At 41.3% G+C, this 13,990-nt stretch overlaps 1 protein-coding gene across 7 annotated transcripts in view; it reads right to left on the bottom strand.

The window, feature by feature from the left end:
- The window catches only part of NFAT5 (nuclear factor of activated T cells 5), a 72,274-nt gene that overhangs the window by 18,411 nt on the left and 39,873 nt on the right, over positions 1-13,990 (bottom strand). For all 7 annotated transcript variants that reach the window (XM_074881640.1, XM_074881643.1, XM_074881641.1 and 4 more), the window contains 3 exons: positions 9,932-10,124; positions 5,107-5,297; positions 2,992-3,164 (listed from right to left, as the gene is read on the bottom strand). In XM_074881640.1, coding sequence (XP_074737741.1) covers positions 2,992-3,164; positions 5,107-5,297; positions 9,932-10,124 — 557 coding nt within the window. The remainder of the gene's footprint in view (positions 1-2,991; positions 3,165-5,106; positions 5,298-9,931; positions 10,125-13,990) is intronic.

The raw sequence follows: 13,990 nt of genomic DNA, 5'->3' as shown, positions 1-13,990 counted from the left end.
AAAGTGAACGCGGCTTACAGCTACACACCCCTGGAAAGCTCTGCCTCTCAGTCAGGGATTCAGATCATGATTTATGTAAGACATTACAAATTGTCTTTGCTGCAAACTACTTCTATGCTTCTTAAAGCATAAAACAAGACCATGTGTGTTAAATGAAAATGAGCAAAAAATTTAAATACATACATTTTAAAATAATGTCTTTTGATTTTGCCCCATTTAATAAGTTATAAAATAATTTCAGTTTCTAACAAAGGTTTCTCAACCACCTTTTCTATTCACTGTAAAATCCTAGTGGCATAAGCTTGTGCTTTGCACCTGCGTGGCTCACTTTTAGTGTTTAATAACAGTATTCTCTGGGCTTACTACATAGAGGACCATACACAGTGTAACACTCCAAATTATTTAATGACCTTTCAGAAAGGATTTTTCTACAACTGTTGCAGCAGGTTCCCAGGCAACCATTACGCAATTACTAAATATGCTCAAGGCACATGAACTTCTGAAAAGAGTGACTGGATTTTGGTTTGCTAACAAGTTAACAAAGCCTATTTAAAACTTAGACCTTAAATAAAGAGACTGCATCTACTTAATGTCTTTCCTATGGTTTCAGGAACATTATTGCCAATTTGACAGCAGTGTTAGTTATAAACCACCACACAATCAGGCTTTGGTGAGTGAAAATGGAAGCCGTAGAAGAAGGTACAGTACATATCTGTAGTAAGATGTAGCAAACAAGCCAGATGTAATGTGCTCAAGGAGATGATTTATATAAACAAATAACTTAATAAACAACTAAGTTTTATGCCATACTGATTCAGCCAGTACATATGTACCGGCATTATTTGGCTGGCTAAGGTCTACTGCAACTCACTGTGACTTCGGAGGGAGTCAAGACAGCTGAAGCACAGAATCCGAGAGAGCAAGCCTGGAAAAAGCCTCCAGAATTCCCCCCTCAACCTTCACATTATGATCAGTTTTACCCACATCATTCCTCAAAGACACAAGTCTAACCAGAGTACTTTGTTTCTTTGTTTTAAGACCTCCAGCAATGGAGATGCTATAAAATTCCCAGGCAATCTCTTAGCTACTTACACAGTCAGGAAGATTTTCTTATCAACTGACCAAAACTCAGCTTACTAAAAATAAAAACTAAACCAATTCACTCCTTACTGTAATTTTTTTAGAACTTCAGAACTTCTATTTCCTTCTTCCATTTCTTCTAATGTCCCTTAGTATGTCATCCTTCTCACATACTCTGCTTTTTTACTCACTGCCCATATCTCAAAACACTGCTACTAATGTTACGGGTATAAATGGATGCAGTCAACAAATAGAGACTAAAGACCACAAGGAACCTCATAAACCCACACTGGAATGGCCTTATCAACAAGCTAAGTAGGAAGGTGCATCAAATACAGCTTTTTTTAGCTAAACAGACGATTTTAAAATTGGTCTCTAAAGCATCGCAGACTCTCAGCTTCTACTAACAATAGCAAGTTTTGGACTGTTAGGTGTTTACGAAAACTCCAGATGATTTCCATTCCCATTTCTGCTATGATTTAGATAATTGTATCTAATGTTAATGATACAAACAAAATGTATAGAGAAATAGCTTCTGGAGATTTTATAGAAAATGTTTTTTCTTAAATCTGAAAATTAGTATCAGATACTACTACTGACTAGAATAGAGCTACGGACACAACTGTATTTCTAGAGAATGTACTTATGTATTTTCCAACAACATAAATGCATAAATCCAAGAACTCTACCAGTTTTAAAAACACTGGAAAGATTTAGCAAAAAGTTGCAGGTGGAGGAAAAAAAGAGGAACAGGACCACCTTAATCTGACCCTTCTGGAAGAGCACCCCAAGCATCCAACTACTGCCTAAAGCACAGAACATGGCTGAAGAGAGGAGGAGAGTCCTCCCCTGCACCAGCAGTGACACATCTTCGGTCATCAGCCTTTTGGGGTTCCCACAGGGCTCCTGCTCTCCCCGAGTCCTGCAAAGAGATTCTCTGGGGGAATCGCCTGTTGTCTGTGGCACTGGAACCGCGTGGTGGTATCAGATGTGGAAGCTCACGTGTTTCTAATTATCTCCTCTTCCAATCTGCTCTTTTGCTGGCAACAAAGCTGCAGTTTCTGATGAGTTGAATAGGAGCCCTGACACAATAAGTACTGACAGTGTTTAGAAAAAAAAAAAACACACCAAAAAACAATAACTTTTTATACAACGGAAAGAGCACAACACAAGCGCCCGGGAGCTTGCGTAATCATACTCTGCTCCATGCATGGAGAAAAAGGGCTCCTATCTTGTTCATCAAGAAGTATCAGTAACCCCACCAACAGCTGTATTAAACACACTTCCCTATCTTCTCTGACAGATCAGCAGAATTCCCTGTAACTGGAAGTCACGACAGAGGCCACGGGCACAGGCAGCCCCTGCGGTACTGCAGCCTCCTCCGATTTCCTTTGCCCTGCATTCAGGATAACTCAGCAGCCGGCGCAGCACCTGTGCTCAGGGCTACACAGAGCACCTCAGTGAAGAGCCCTAACAAGTTTCATTCTTGCACTGAACCAGAACAGACTCAGCCTCTGGCCCAACAAACTACCACAACTGTAAAGAGCCACGTGTACTGACTTATTACAAGTCCTTTCTATCACTGAGAGATGACCCATGAACGTGACAATATGGAAGAAATTAAAACCTGTGTCAAAAGTCATACAGTAAATCCAAAGCAATCATGACAAAAATTCTGACCTTTTAAAAGGCAAAAATTCATTTAATAAAAGTTATAACTACTTTTAAATACTGGTCAGTGATTTGACTAACACCCCACCCCAAATAAAAATCAATCCACTTGATCTTAGCCATAGCAATTCTGAAATAATCACAGATTAACACTGTTTTTTTCTTTTCCCCAAGGCATTTTATGGCAATCACACTGAAATCTAGAGTCTTCTAATACCAACTTTTTATTTTGATACTTACTGCACAAAATTGGGGAAGAGGGTGTCTGAAGAGTCAAAGTTGAACCATCTTTGCGAGTGATGTTAACACGAAATACCAGCCTAGCACGTGTGCTTTTTTTCTTGGAACCAGCAATCCCTATCCTAGCTTCAACATCAGCATTTCTCAGCTTCAGTATTCCCACGCAATCAACCCTAACAACACAAAACAGTTGAGAGTTTAATAGAGTGTAGTAAGTTCAGCCTCTTTAATAACCTTTTGACTAGTTACACAAGCCACAAAGTTAAAACTCTTCAAGTAATTACTGAACTATTATTAGATTATTTTTTTTATTTACAAGAAATCTCTATATGACCTTTCTCATTATATAGCCCAGTTTTCAACTCATCCCTACATAATTTGCATCATGAATCATGGGAGGAAGGAATATGAAAGTAGCATAAATAAAACAGAAAACGCAATGTGACAAATTCCGGTAAGCATTCAATTCATAATCACAGATCTTCATTCTTCCATTCCTGGGGCTAGATCTGGGTTTGTAGGATTATTACTACAGAATATTCTGCATTCACTTAAAGCAGTAGTAGAAGAAAATTTACTGTAGTCATATTATTTTTTATGCTCAGTGGAACTGGGAAGTGATAGATACGTCATACCATAACTGGTCCTATGGGAAATGTATACAGGGCCAGGGCGAGAGTGTGACGCAGCGCTAACTTTCAGAAAGACACGCTAGATGCAACATGATTTCAAGCAAAAAACAAGCCAACAAAACCCAAACACAGCTTGATGAGTTAATAAGAATATTGTAAATTTACCAAAATCTTGGGCCCTACATCCGAGAAGTACAGCAACCATCTGATATCTAGTTCAAGAAGAACAAATACTTGTGCTGTGTTGGGGCCAACAAGCAACAGCCAGGGAGCAGAGACGGGGGTTGGAGTGTGATTCAGAAGGTGGCACTGGCATTACCATCAACAGAGAGGTGCTACAGAATCACTGAAATACTAGGAAGATTTATTTTGAGGCATCAAGATACCTTTTGAGAAAACAGGCCAGGCAAAACTTTTCTTCCTAGATAATTCCAAACTCATCTTTTTAGTATCTCCACATTTATATGGTTTTACTTGAGGACAATTATAAAATTACTCCCTAAGAGGCAGTTTCCAAACTTATCATGGGAATATATTTTATATTTAAAAAATCAAATTGATTCAGCCTGTAGCAAACTGTATTATCCTGCTTAAATGGACACTAAGTTGAAGAAATGTTTCTTCTCTTGAAACAAGACAAGCTTCTAAGTAAAGAGTAGCAGCTTTCAACCACATACCCATTAAAAAAAAAAGACGTTCTGCTGAAAAGAATACTTTGAAAGAAGATCACTTGCCTTCTATGTACTAAGATACATGTGAAAAGCTTATCAGGGAAGTGCTTATATCCAAAGTTCCTTGTGAGACCCAAACCACACAGGCAGACGAGGCCACTTGCTCAAAAATCTACTGCAGTTACCAGCTGCCATCAGACGGAGCACATCCCCTCGGCAGCGGCCGCGCGCTGCCCGCCTGCGTCTGTAAACTCCATCCGAACCGTGGCCCACACTGGGCCGGACGAGCTCCAGAAAGAGCACAAAGCAGCAATGTCCCCGTGACAAAGGACTAGCTGGTGGAAACGACAGAAATGGCACAAGCAAAGCAAGAGAGGAGGAAAGCGTTCAGCCTCCCTGTCCACAACTCCCAGCCTTTTGGGCCTAAAGGGACCGGAAGATCCCAGTGTTCTCCTTCCCTCTTCTGATGGGCAATTCTGTACTTGGTAAAAGACAAGGCAACCAGCAGAACCAGTGACCAGCTCATCACTTACATAATGCTTGAACATGCACATTATTGATCAAACAGAACATGAAACTAATGTAACAAAGTTAATTAATAAAGTTTAAGGAAGACCAGATTATGCATTAAGTATAATAAACAAACTGAGAATGTGATTTTGAAGTTTTTCTTCCACACACAGCTTCACTAAGTGTCTGGTGCGTGCCAAGACGTTCAGACTTTTGACTGCTAACCAATCCAATCAAAAAAGGTAAATCTGTTTCTGAAAAGTGAATAAATGAAAATAATTTTTAAAAAAAGAGCTACTCACGCAAGTGTCATGTTGTTGCTTGGGTCCAGTCCAACCTCAATAACAGTAGTCCCCTCTATATCCACCTCTTTACAGGGAGTAGTGTTTCTCCCCGTAACTCTGCAGGCCTGGTAGAACCCGTGCGGCTTCACTCGCCCGGAGTCATTACCCACGAATACCTGCAGCACCACCGGCTCGTTGTGACCTTCCAGCTGAAACAGGGCAACACAAATTAAATATTTCAATTGGCCAGTGATGCCTCTTAATTAAAACAGAAAACATCTTATGAAGCTGAATTTGAAGTGAATCTGCTCCCAGTGTTGCTGGAAACAATCCTAAGGGAAGCAGGAATAAAAAAAATTTTCATCTAGTTTATAAAAAAAGGTTAATGTTTTTTATTTTTTGTCATTTGTTCTTCCATTAAAAAGACAAGTCAGTCATTTAATAAACAGGTGAAATTACTTTTTTTAAAGTTATTATTAATATTTTGTTTTTAAACCAGCTTGAATTCTACCTATCTTCACACAGAATTATCCCAACTCCAACTTTCAGGTCTCTTATCACCCCTTACTCTCAGCCCAGCTGTGACTATTTCCCCATCTCTTCCCAGGATCCTCCTTCCCCACCAGCATCTCCATCCACCAGTCAGCTGAGAAAGAACATTTGCTGTGGCTGGTCCCAAAGCTGACGAGAGTGTGTTGGTCAGTATGTGCACACCAACCAATCAATTAGCATGCTATGCTTCTAGGATCCCATCTTCACACCAGCCGCACTTGCAGTCTTTGTGAAACTAGATTAAAATTTTCTGACACTTGCAAAACCTCTGGATGAGTCAGAACAGGATGAAAGGGAAAGCAGAGGGAGGAATAGGATGAATGACTGCATGGTCCAACCATGCAAGCCTAATTTTCCTTCAGACACCAAATAAAAATAAAAAATGGCAACTTGACATCTCCTACTTAATGTTTATGAACAACGTTAAGATTCACTAAAACAAATAAAAGCAGGTCAGGCATACATTTCACATAGTGATTCAGCAGTTCTCCTGCAATCCAGTGTGCAAGCTATAATTATCCCAGAACATGATAGTGAAAAATGCATTTGTTTTGTAACATCAACATCCTAGCATGAAAGAATTTGTGTCCTTTCAACGCTTTATTAGCAGAACCTCACTGTGGTGCTACATACTAAAAATACTGACGTAGAAGTGAAAGAAGTCTTGAAGCAAACTTGGACATTACGAAGTAACTTCTCTTATTCTTTTTAGTTAATAGAAGAAAATACTCCAAGTAAAAATAAACACTAGATCACTGCCAAATTCCCAGGCCAGAGGTGGAAATTCTTCACCACGGTATTTTAAGAGGAGATAAACCAAGTATTTTTAATGTTTTCACTAAGCCACTATTGTTGCTAGAGGATTTTTAGGTGACGTTATGTTTCGTCCTAGGCCTGGAAGCCCAGTCAACACTTGCAGGAAGAAGCTCAATCTTTATTAGTAAGGCGATGCAAATGAGAGCAGAAGCTTCCAGAGGATCTCTCAGGGGATTAGCCCCTGACACACTTAGAAAATTTAGTTCTGCAGTTCTTAGCAAGTTTGGGGAAAAAAAAAAAAAAAAAAAAAAAATCAGCAAATACTGCTAAAATCATGGTATTCTCCTCACATCCAAAAGGAGTGATTAGCTTACAGCAGGTGGGTGGGTTATGGCTATTACGGATGGGTAAAGCCACATTTCTGGAGGTGGCCTAGTACCAGCTCCCACGTATGAACCACAGTAACAGGTATAGTTCACACCAAAGAGCTCAAAAGCCAAGAGAGCAGGAATAAACAAGAGACCGTGAAAACAGCCAACAAGAGGACTTCATCTCACCGGGTGGTCAAAAGGACACGGGGGGTAAAGGGTACTCTGATGTTCTACCACTGAACCTTTCACCTGCAACAGTCTCTGGGTCATGCCACCAAGGTCTCCTGGGCTAGAAACAGCATCACCACAACTAACCACTGCTGCTTTTCCTCCCCAGTGTTCTTGTTAGAAGAAGATATCAAAGGTGTGCAAGAGCATCTCTCACCATCTGGATGGGAACTACTCCAGCCTTGCAATGCTCTTAGCAAGAAAACACGAAAATCTGCTACTGATGGCTGGAGTACCTCCACTGACACTGTGCCTTCAGGGCAATCTTTCTTTTGCCAGACAAGTCACTTGACTAAGGTTTGTTTGTACCACTTTAATGTTGTCTATTGATCCTAGACTCTCTAGTTCTAAGTCATCAAGTAACATGGTTTTCTTTAAAGGGCCACAGAACCTGCTTCTCCTCCTCAGTCTGCTTAAAGTGATGCATCTGAATGGTTGCCCGTCCCAGGTGCTGCCAGAGAAGAGCAAGCACCAGATGTCTACTGAACTAGCAACATTTTTACACTATTCCTCCCCATCTTTAAAACACCCAAAAAAACCCCCAAACAGAACAAAAAGCCCTCTTGTCCTTTACACATTTTTTTCCCCTAGCTCAGATTTCTTCAAGATCCACTGACTCATTTTGTCTGTCCAACCCTGACAGGCTTTTATATGCAGGGTATGAACTAGCTTGCCTACTGGTAAAGCAAGCTTGAGCTTCCAGGAATTCAGTAACAAAGACTCTTCCAAACAGAATTTTCACCGATGGGTGCTGAAGGGTGGGAAAGGAATTAAAAGGAAATTCAGATGAACAAAGGCCCATTAAGAAAATTCACATAAATGAGCAGTAAATTACCACAGCAACAGGACTATATGAATGGATTCTTTTCTTATGAAACTTTACTGATTTCTACATTACTCAGGAGGACTGAGTGAAGTGTTGGAGATGTTTCTAACACTGTTGAGCAGGACTTTAAAGGTAAGTATACTTCTACACTCTGTCAGCAGCAGTCAGCACAAATTTTAAGGGCTGTATCAAACATTTCTTTGTGGACCTGGTAAATTAGTTTGTATCAAGAACTGCTTTGCTGCTTTCTCAAAGTGGCATTATTAAGAAAAAGCATGAAAGGAAGTGTCTTTTATCTTTCTTATTTGTATGATAACAAATATAGTTGCCTACTCGCTCGACCTGATGGCCATGCTCCTCTCAACCTAACTGGGATGCCATTTGCTTTCGTTCCAGTGAGTGTGCAATACTGGCTTGTACACAGTCCAGTGTCCACTCTCACATTCCTACTGTGGTTGCTGCCACTTCTGAGATGATATTTGACATCAATTCTTCTGTTTGTGTAAGTCAAGTTCAGCATTACTCCTTGTGAGCCTCTCCACCATTCCCCTTAGGAAACCTTTACAAGCAGTCCTAAAGTTCTTCAACTGCTTCCACCAGGCTACGCAGCCATCCTTGCAGATGGAGAGATGGCTGAAACCTTTCACAATGAGAGAGGTCTGTGAGCAGGAGACTCCTGTTAGTTACCTACAGAAAGCGTCATCTCTTATCTTCTCAGTCACGGACTCTGTAACAGATACCAAAACATTATCCCTGAGCTTTCTCTCTCCTCTGATCTCAACAGGCCAGTCTCTAATTTCATGCTGGAGGTCTGCGCAGTCAGGGAGCTCCTTATGATACACAATGTCCTCTCTTCTTTCTGAACAGCCACTGCACATCCGTGACTGCACTCCATCCATGTACGCTACCCCACGTCTCTGCGACTCCAGTCAAGTCACAGCCCTGGGACTACACAAGGGAAGAAACAAGACCTGCAAATTCACACTGTGCATTAGTGTGCAGTCTCCGGAGAACAGCCTCTGCATGTTCTCCCTTCTGAGCAGGAATGTGAAAAACCTCTTTGGAGCCTTCTTCCTTGTGTTCCTCCTCCATTTGTAGCTCCTTCTTCCCTCTGGGCTTTGGTCCCCGTCCTCTGACAAACCCACAGTAAAGCCCTCCTCACCAGGCTGGCAAGCCTGATCACCAACAGTTTTTCCCCCTCTTTGGACAAGGTGAATTACATCACATATCCTTTTCTACCCTCCAAACAAAGCAAGACGAACAAAGAAGCTAAATGCTTGCTGGAAAAACCAGCTCTGCAGCCAGGCTCTGGATTCCTGACTGCATCTGCTCTACCCAGATCCTTCCCCTTGTTCAGAAGGACTGAGGACACCACTCAGTCCTGAGTGCCCCTCATCCCTGCCTCAGAGCAAGTGACCACCAACACCCAGACTTTAAGGCATCAACGTCTATAAGGGACACAAGCTGCATTTGTTAAGTGTGCATACAACTGCTTCCTCTTTTCTCTCCCCTATTCTCCAGTTCTACTAATCGACATGTATTTCACTATCACTAACCATATTGAGCAGTACAACCCATGAAGTACACCTCAGATCTTTATGACTCTAACTGAAAGACAGACACTGGATATGTGGATTCAGATACTTCTTATTAAAAAAAAACAACCAACACAAAACCCAAAAAATCCACAACCCACTTTTACTTTTTTTTTTTTTTAAATGAAACCCAGTTTTATGTCCTTACCAGTAAGGCATAACGATGACCCACTGTCACCAGCAATCAAACTGTTACAGCATCTCACTATCCTAGTTCTGTATGCTTCAAGTGTTTGTCTATTTACAGAGTCTGTATAATTGTAGTCTAATAGGACATGCCCACAGATATATGTCACTGCCCTGACAAAGCTTCCTTCCTCCTGTAACTTTTGTGATGCAAATGAGATTTCTTGTTACCTGCCAGAAGAGATACAGTACAGTCTCTACAGCAAAGAGACAAAGAGACTTCCCTCTAAAAATAGAGATTCTAGGCCTCTTTGAACTGAACCTGTTCCCATTCTACTAAAGCACCCTTGGAAAGGAGTCCCCATACCACCTAACGCTACGCAGCCTACCTTTACAGTTGGAAAGCCTTGCTGTGTCCGGTCTTTCACTGAGCCTCGGCTGCCCTCAGTCAGGTAACGAGCCCTGTGCTGGGTTTCTGGCTGCACCACTATCTTCAGCTCCTTCCCCTCACTCTTAGTCGGATACTGACCACACAACATTGGGGTCTTCTTCCCTCCAGCTCCCTTCTGGTTCTCTGATGCTCTGGGAAGTCAAAGCAGACCATTAAAAAGATGTTACAAGCAGCTCCCCAATAAAAACAAAGTAAATCACAGAAAAGCTAAAAAGATAAAGAGTGTATATTAACGGATAGAAGATTTATAGTTGAGAGCAAACTTTGGAATTCTCTTTCTGACAGAGGGAAACCTGCAGGATGAAGAGGAACGGTGCTTCCCTGCCTCCTCCATCCAGTGCAAACAGGAACTGCTTTTCAGAGAGTAAACATAAAGGAAGGGAAAAGCAATTAGCATTAAACTATGTTAACAAACAGAAGGCAGCTCATAACCTGCTTTTTCATAGTATATGATACAGCCTGATATTATCTGAATAAGCTGTTTCACTTCTGTAACAAATATACATATGTACACACACACCCCGAATGGATTTAAGGTTAAATGACACTTCTTTAAATAGGAAAACAGCCTCATGCCTGTCTCCACCTGAACTTGCATATCTTGCAAATACTAATTTCTGTCCAAACAGATTGATAAATTTATGTTAAAACCAAATTAATTATTGTAAAAAGCTCTGGCATAATTGCACCAATTTTAAATCCGCAACGTATGCAAAAAGACTATTTCTTTCCAGGTGCATACCTTAAGATGTACTGCATCTTGTGTTCAGTTCCATAATTAAAACCTGAATGAAGAAGCCCTCCAAAGTATAACATCATGGGATTCATCTGGTGTTCACTTTAAAGCACAATGGAAAATAACTCTTGATCTTATACAGAGCAGGTTTTCGTAAGGAACCTGAACTGAAGTCTGTTAGACTCATTTAACACTAGCAAATGTAAACATGCCATGGCAAACGGTACGGGCAGAAAAGGGCTCAATGAATTTATGCAAATGTAATATTCTTTTTTACTAACAAAAAGTAGTTTCTAACAGCTACTGACTGAAGAAAGCAGTTTAAAATAACAGGTGTGAATTGTTTAAAAAACAAATCCTGTTTCAATGTGCAACCTATGGAGTAATTTATCCAGGATTTTTTCTTCTCAGGGAGAAGGGGGAAAGAAATGCTTTTTCTTTAAAATCATTTATGGAGAGCTTTGCCACTGCATGAGTTTTCCACTGACCTGAAGGCTGGGGGAACCCGCAGTGCTCTCTTCCCTATTACCAGATGATTTATACTAACAAACATCACCAGCACCTTCCCTAAAACTCCTGCTGTGCAAGGAATGGCACAAGGCCACACAAAGACTTCCAAGTCACCCCCCAGCCCCTGCCCAGCCTGGCCCAGCACTTTTCCTACAGAAAGGCCTTCTCCTGTGCCAGGGAAGGTCGGGGGCACTTTGCCCCCCGATTCTACCACATCTCATACCCCTGCAAGTCCTATTTGCCACGGTCTTCTTTCTGCTAAGCCTTCCAAAACCTTTTAATACATGTAACAAAGGGTTCAAATGGACACTGCTGAGCTGTTACGAGGTCTGTGCTTTATATGAATTTCATTCATGTTTTTCTGTTCGTGAAGGTTAACTGCTTCACCACGGGCTGCCCAGCAAGCCTCCAGCCTGTCCAGCAGCCCTGCCCTGCCCGCTCGTCTCCAACCCAGTAACAGCAGAGAGGCAGCATCTAGATAAAAAATGTGGTATACAAAAAACCTGCAAGAGTACCATCTTTCTGCCAAGGAGTCCTGGTTACTCTGCCACAGTCTAGTCAAACAGGCTGCTTGAAAAAATAAAAACGCTATGTAAAAACACACCTTCTTTTAGGAAAATAAAAGGGACAGAATTCTTCAGTGTAGCACATACAAAACCTGCGATACACTAAATAAACTGTAATTAACACCACTATGCTCTTTGCTTCTGTACAAGTTAAGCAAAAACGCTAATCAAACTCAAGCTCGTTAGATAATCACTTTCTCTATTTTTGCTGTCAGGATGCTACTCCAGTGGACTAGTAATTAACAGGAATACATTTACAAACTTCCAGTGAATATCTTCGCTTTTTCTCACTCAGAATCTTAAATCGCACGGCTACCATCTCTTAGCATCCCACAGGGACACGAGCAGGACCACGAGCAGGACCGCTGGGCAACCTCAGCTACTGCACCCACCGTGGCGTGATTCCAAACCCACGGGGCCGCTCGCCAGGCTGGGCACTGCCACGGGAGAAACTCCATGGGGACACATCCCATTGATGGCTCAGCCCGACCCTGCCACACGTGGGAGTTCCAGCTCCGTGAATTAATACAGGAGACTCAGAGATTATTGAAGGGAAGCGTTAGAGGCAGCCATCAAAACAAAATTCGCTTTTAACACTCAAAATGCTAAGTTTTAGCAGTGTGACATTAACACTTTGGCCTCTCCAAAACAACTGTCTTCCTGACAGTACTTTACTCTTAAAACCCAAGTTGCTTTAATTGTCAACATACTAATATTATATTTTGTCATATTTATGCAAAGAGATGCTGCCTAACAATTATTTTGAAAGCCTTCCCTCTAGAAACCTAAAGTAATAATTACTTTCAATCAGATTAGATAAACTCAAAAGCAATTACAGCGCCTTCACCAGAGCTTCTCAGTGGTCTTCTCAAATTACAAGGATATATCATTTACACATCCTTTTCATTTAGTTTATTTATAATACTAATATTCATGCACATACAGATAGCAAAATATTTCATACACACACATTTACTTATTAGCTTAACTGTTACCAGACAACGTCTCCTCAAAGCTAGCACTTCTCTTCTAAAAAAGAAATCTAAGTGGCAGAACCCATGGTTATATTAAACCAGATTTCCTGAGTTAAGGCTTGCCTGGTCCTGCACTGGCATCAGGGCTGTTCCCAGTGAAGACCTGAAACTGAAAGTAAGACCAAGCATGTCAGAAATCTGAGACTCTTTGCCCTAAATCACCATCAATTCATCCGTTTCTAAGGTGGCTTTCACAAATTCCAGCAGTGTCCACAAGAATATTTTCTTTTTTCCTAGCTTTTAGACATCTGACTAGACAACCTTTTTTGGGGCAAACACTGTTTCCACTTCACAAATGAGCAAGGGTGCTTTCCCTGCTCTTTTCTTAAAGCCAAAAGTAAATTAACTCCCTTGGAAGAACTCCATCAGGCTGGAAAGTTTAAAAAAAAAAAAAATCACTACCGTGACCTAGATTTGTAATGCTGAATCTCCACATTCCAACTGCAAAATTAAGTTTTCTAATATCTTGGCCATTTCTTATCCCAGAGCTTTTATTTAAAAGGACAATTCTGTTATGTAAGAGGTTTGCTGCATTTCAATCTAGCCTGTTTAAGACACATTAGGAAAAAAATTATGCTTATCTGTCCCTGCATTCACAGAGTATTGCTGACAGTACCACGGAATGTTCACTGGTTAGTCCTTAATATTTTAGGGAATGTTATAGTCTTGTGATGCTTTAGATGGAGATCATACACACTGTTCCAGAGTTTACTAAATCTCCCCTTTCTGTCCAGAGATCACATTTACAGTCACACCGTTCTTGCCTTTCGATAAAGTTTCTTCCCTTTGTAAGGGAGAGCCTGACCTCCTTTGTGCTGGTGGAGGCCATTTCCTAGTTCCAAGCAGCTGCTTTACATATGCTAATTTGCTGCTTCGGCTCTACCATGTACTAATGTTTTACTTTATTATCAATTTCAGCTGGTGAAAAGGAGAGTTGCTGGACAACCAGTCAAGCTTAAAGCAGTGGCTGTAGGGCCAGACCAGAAGAGCCAGCGGCCACCACTCCTGCCTCCTCGGACCGAGCCGACGCTCCCGGTAGCCGCCAGCTCCACTTTTCCCGGTGCTGTACCCAGGCCGGCACACTCTGGAGAGTTTCTGGCAATCACTTCCTCACAGTGAAATTTTAAGTATGGAACTGCAATGACCCTGGG

The sequence above is a fragment of the Strix uralensis genome, chromosome 12, assembly GCF_047716275.1.
Source record: "Strix uralensis isolate ZFMK-TIS-50842 chromosome 12, bStrUra1, whole genome shotgun sequence".
In the NCBI taxonomy this organism is placed as follows: Eukaryota; Metazoa; Chordata; class Aves; order Strigiformes; family Strigidae; genus Strix; species Strix uralensis.
This window is presented reverse-complemented; position numbering and strand designations above follow the sequence as displayed.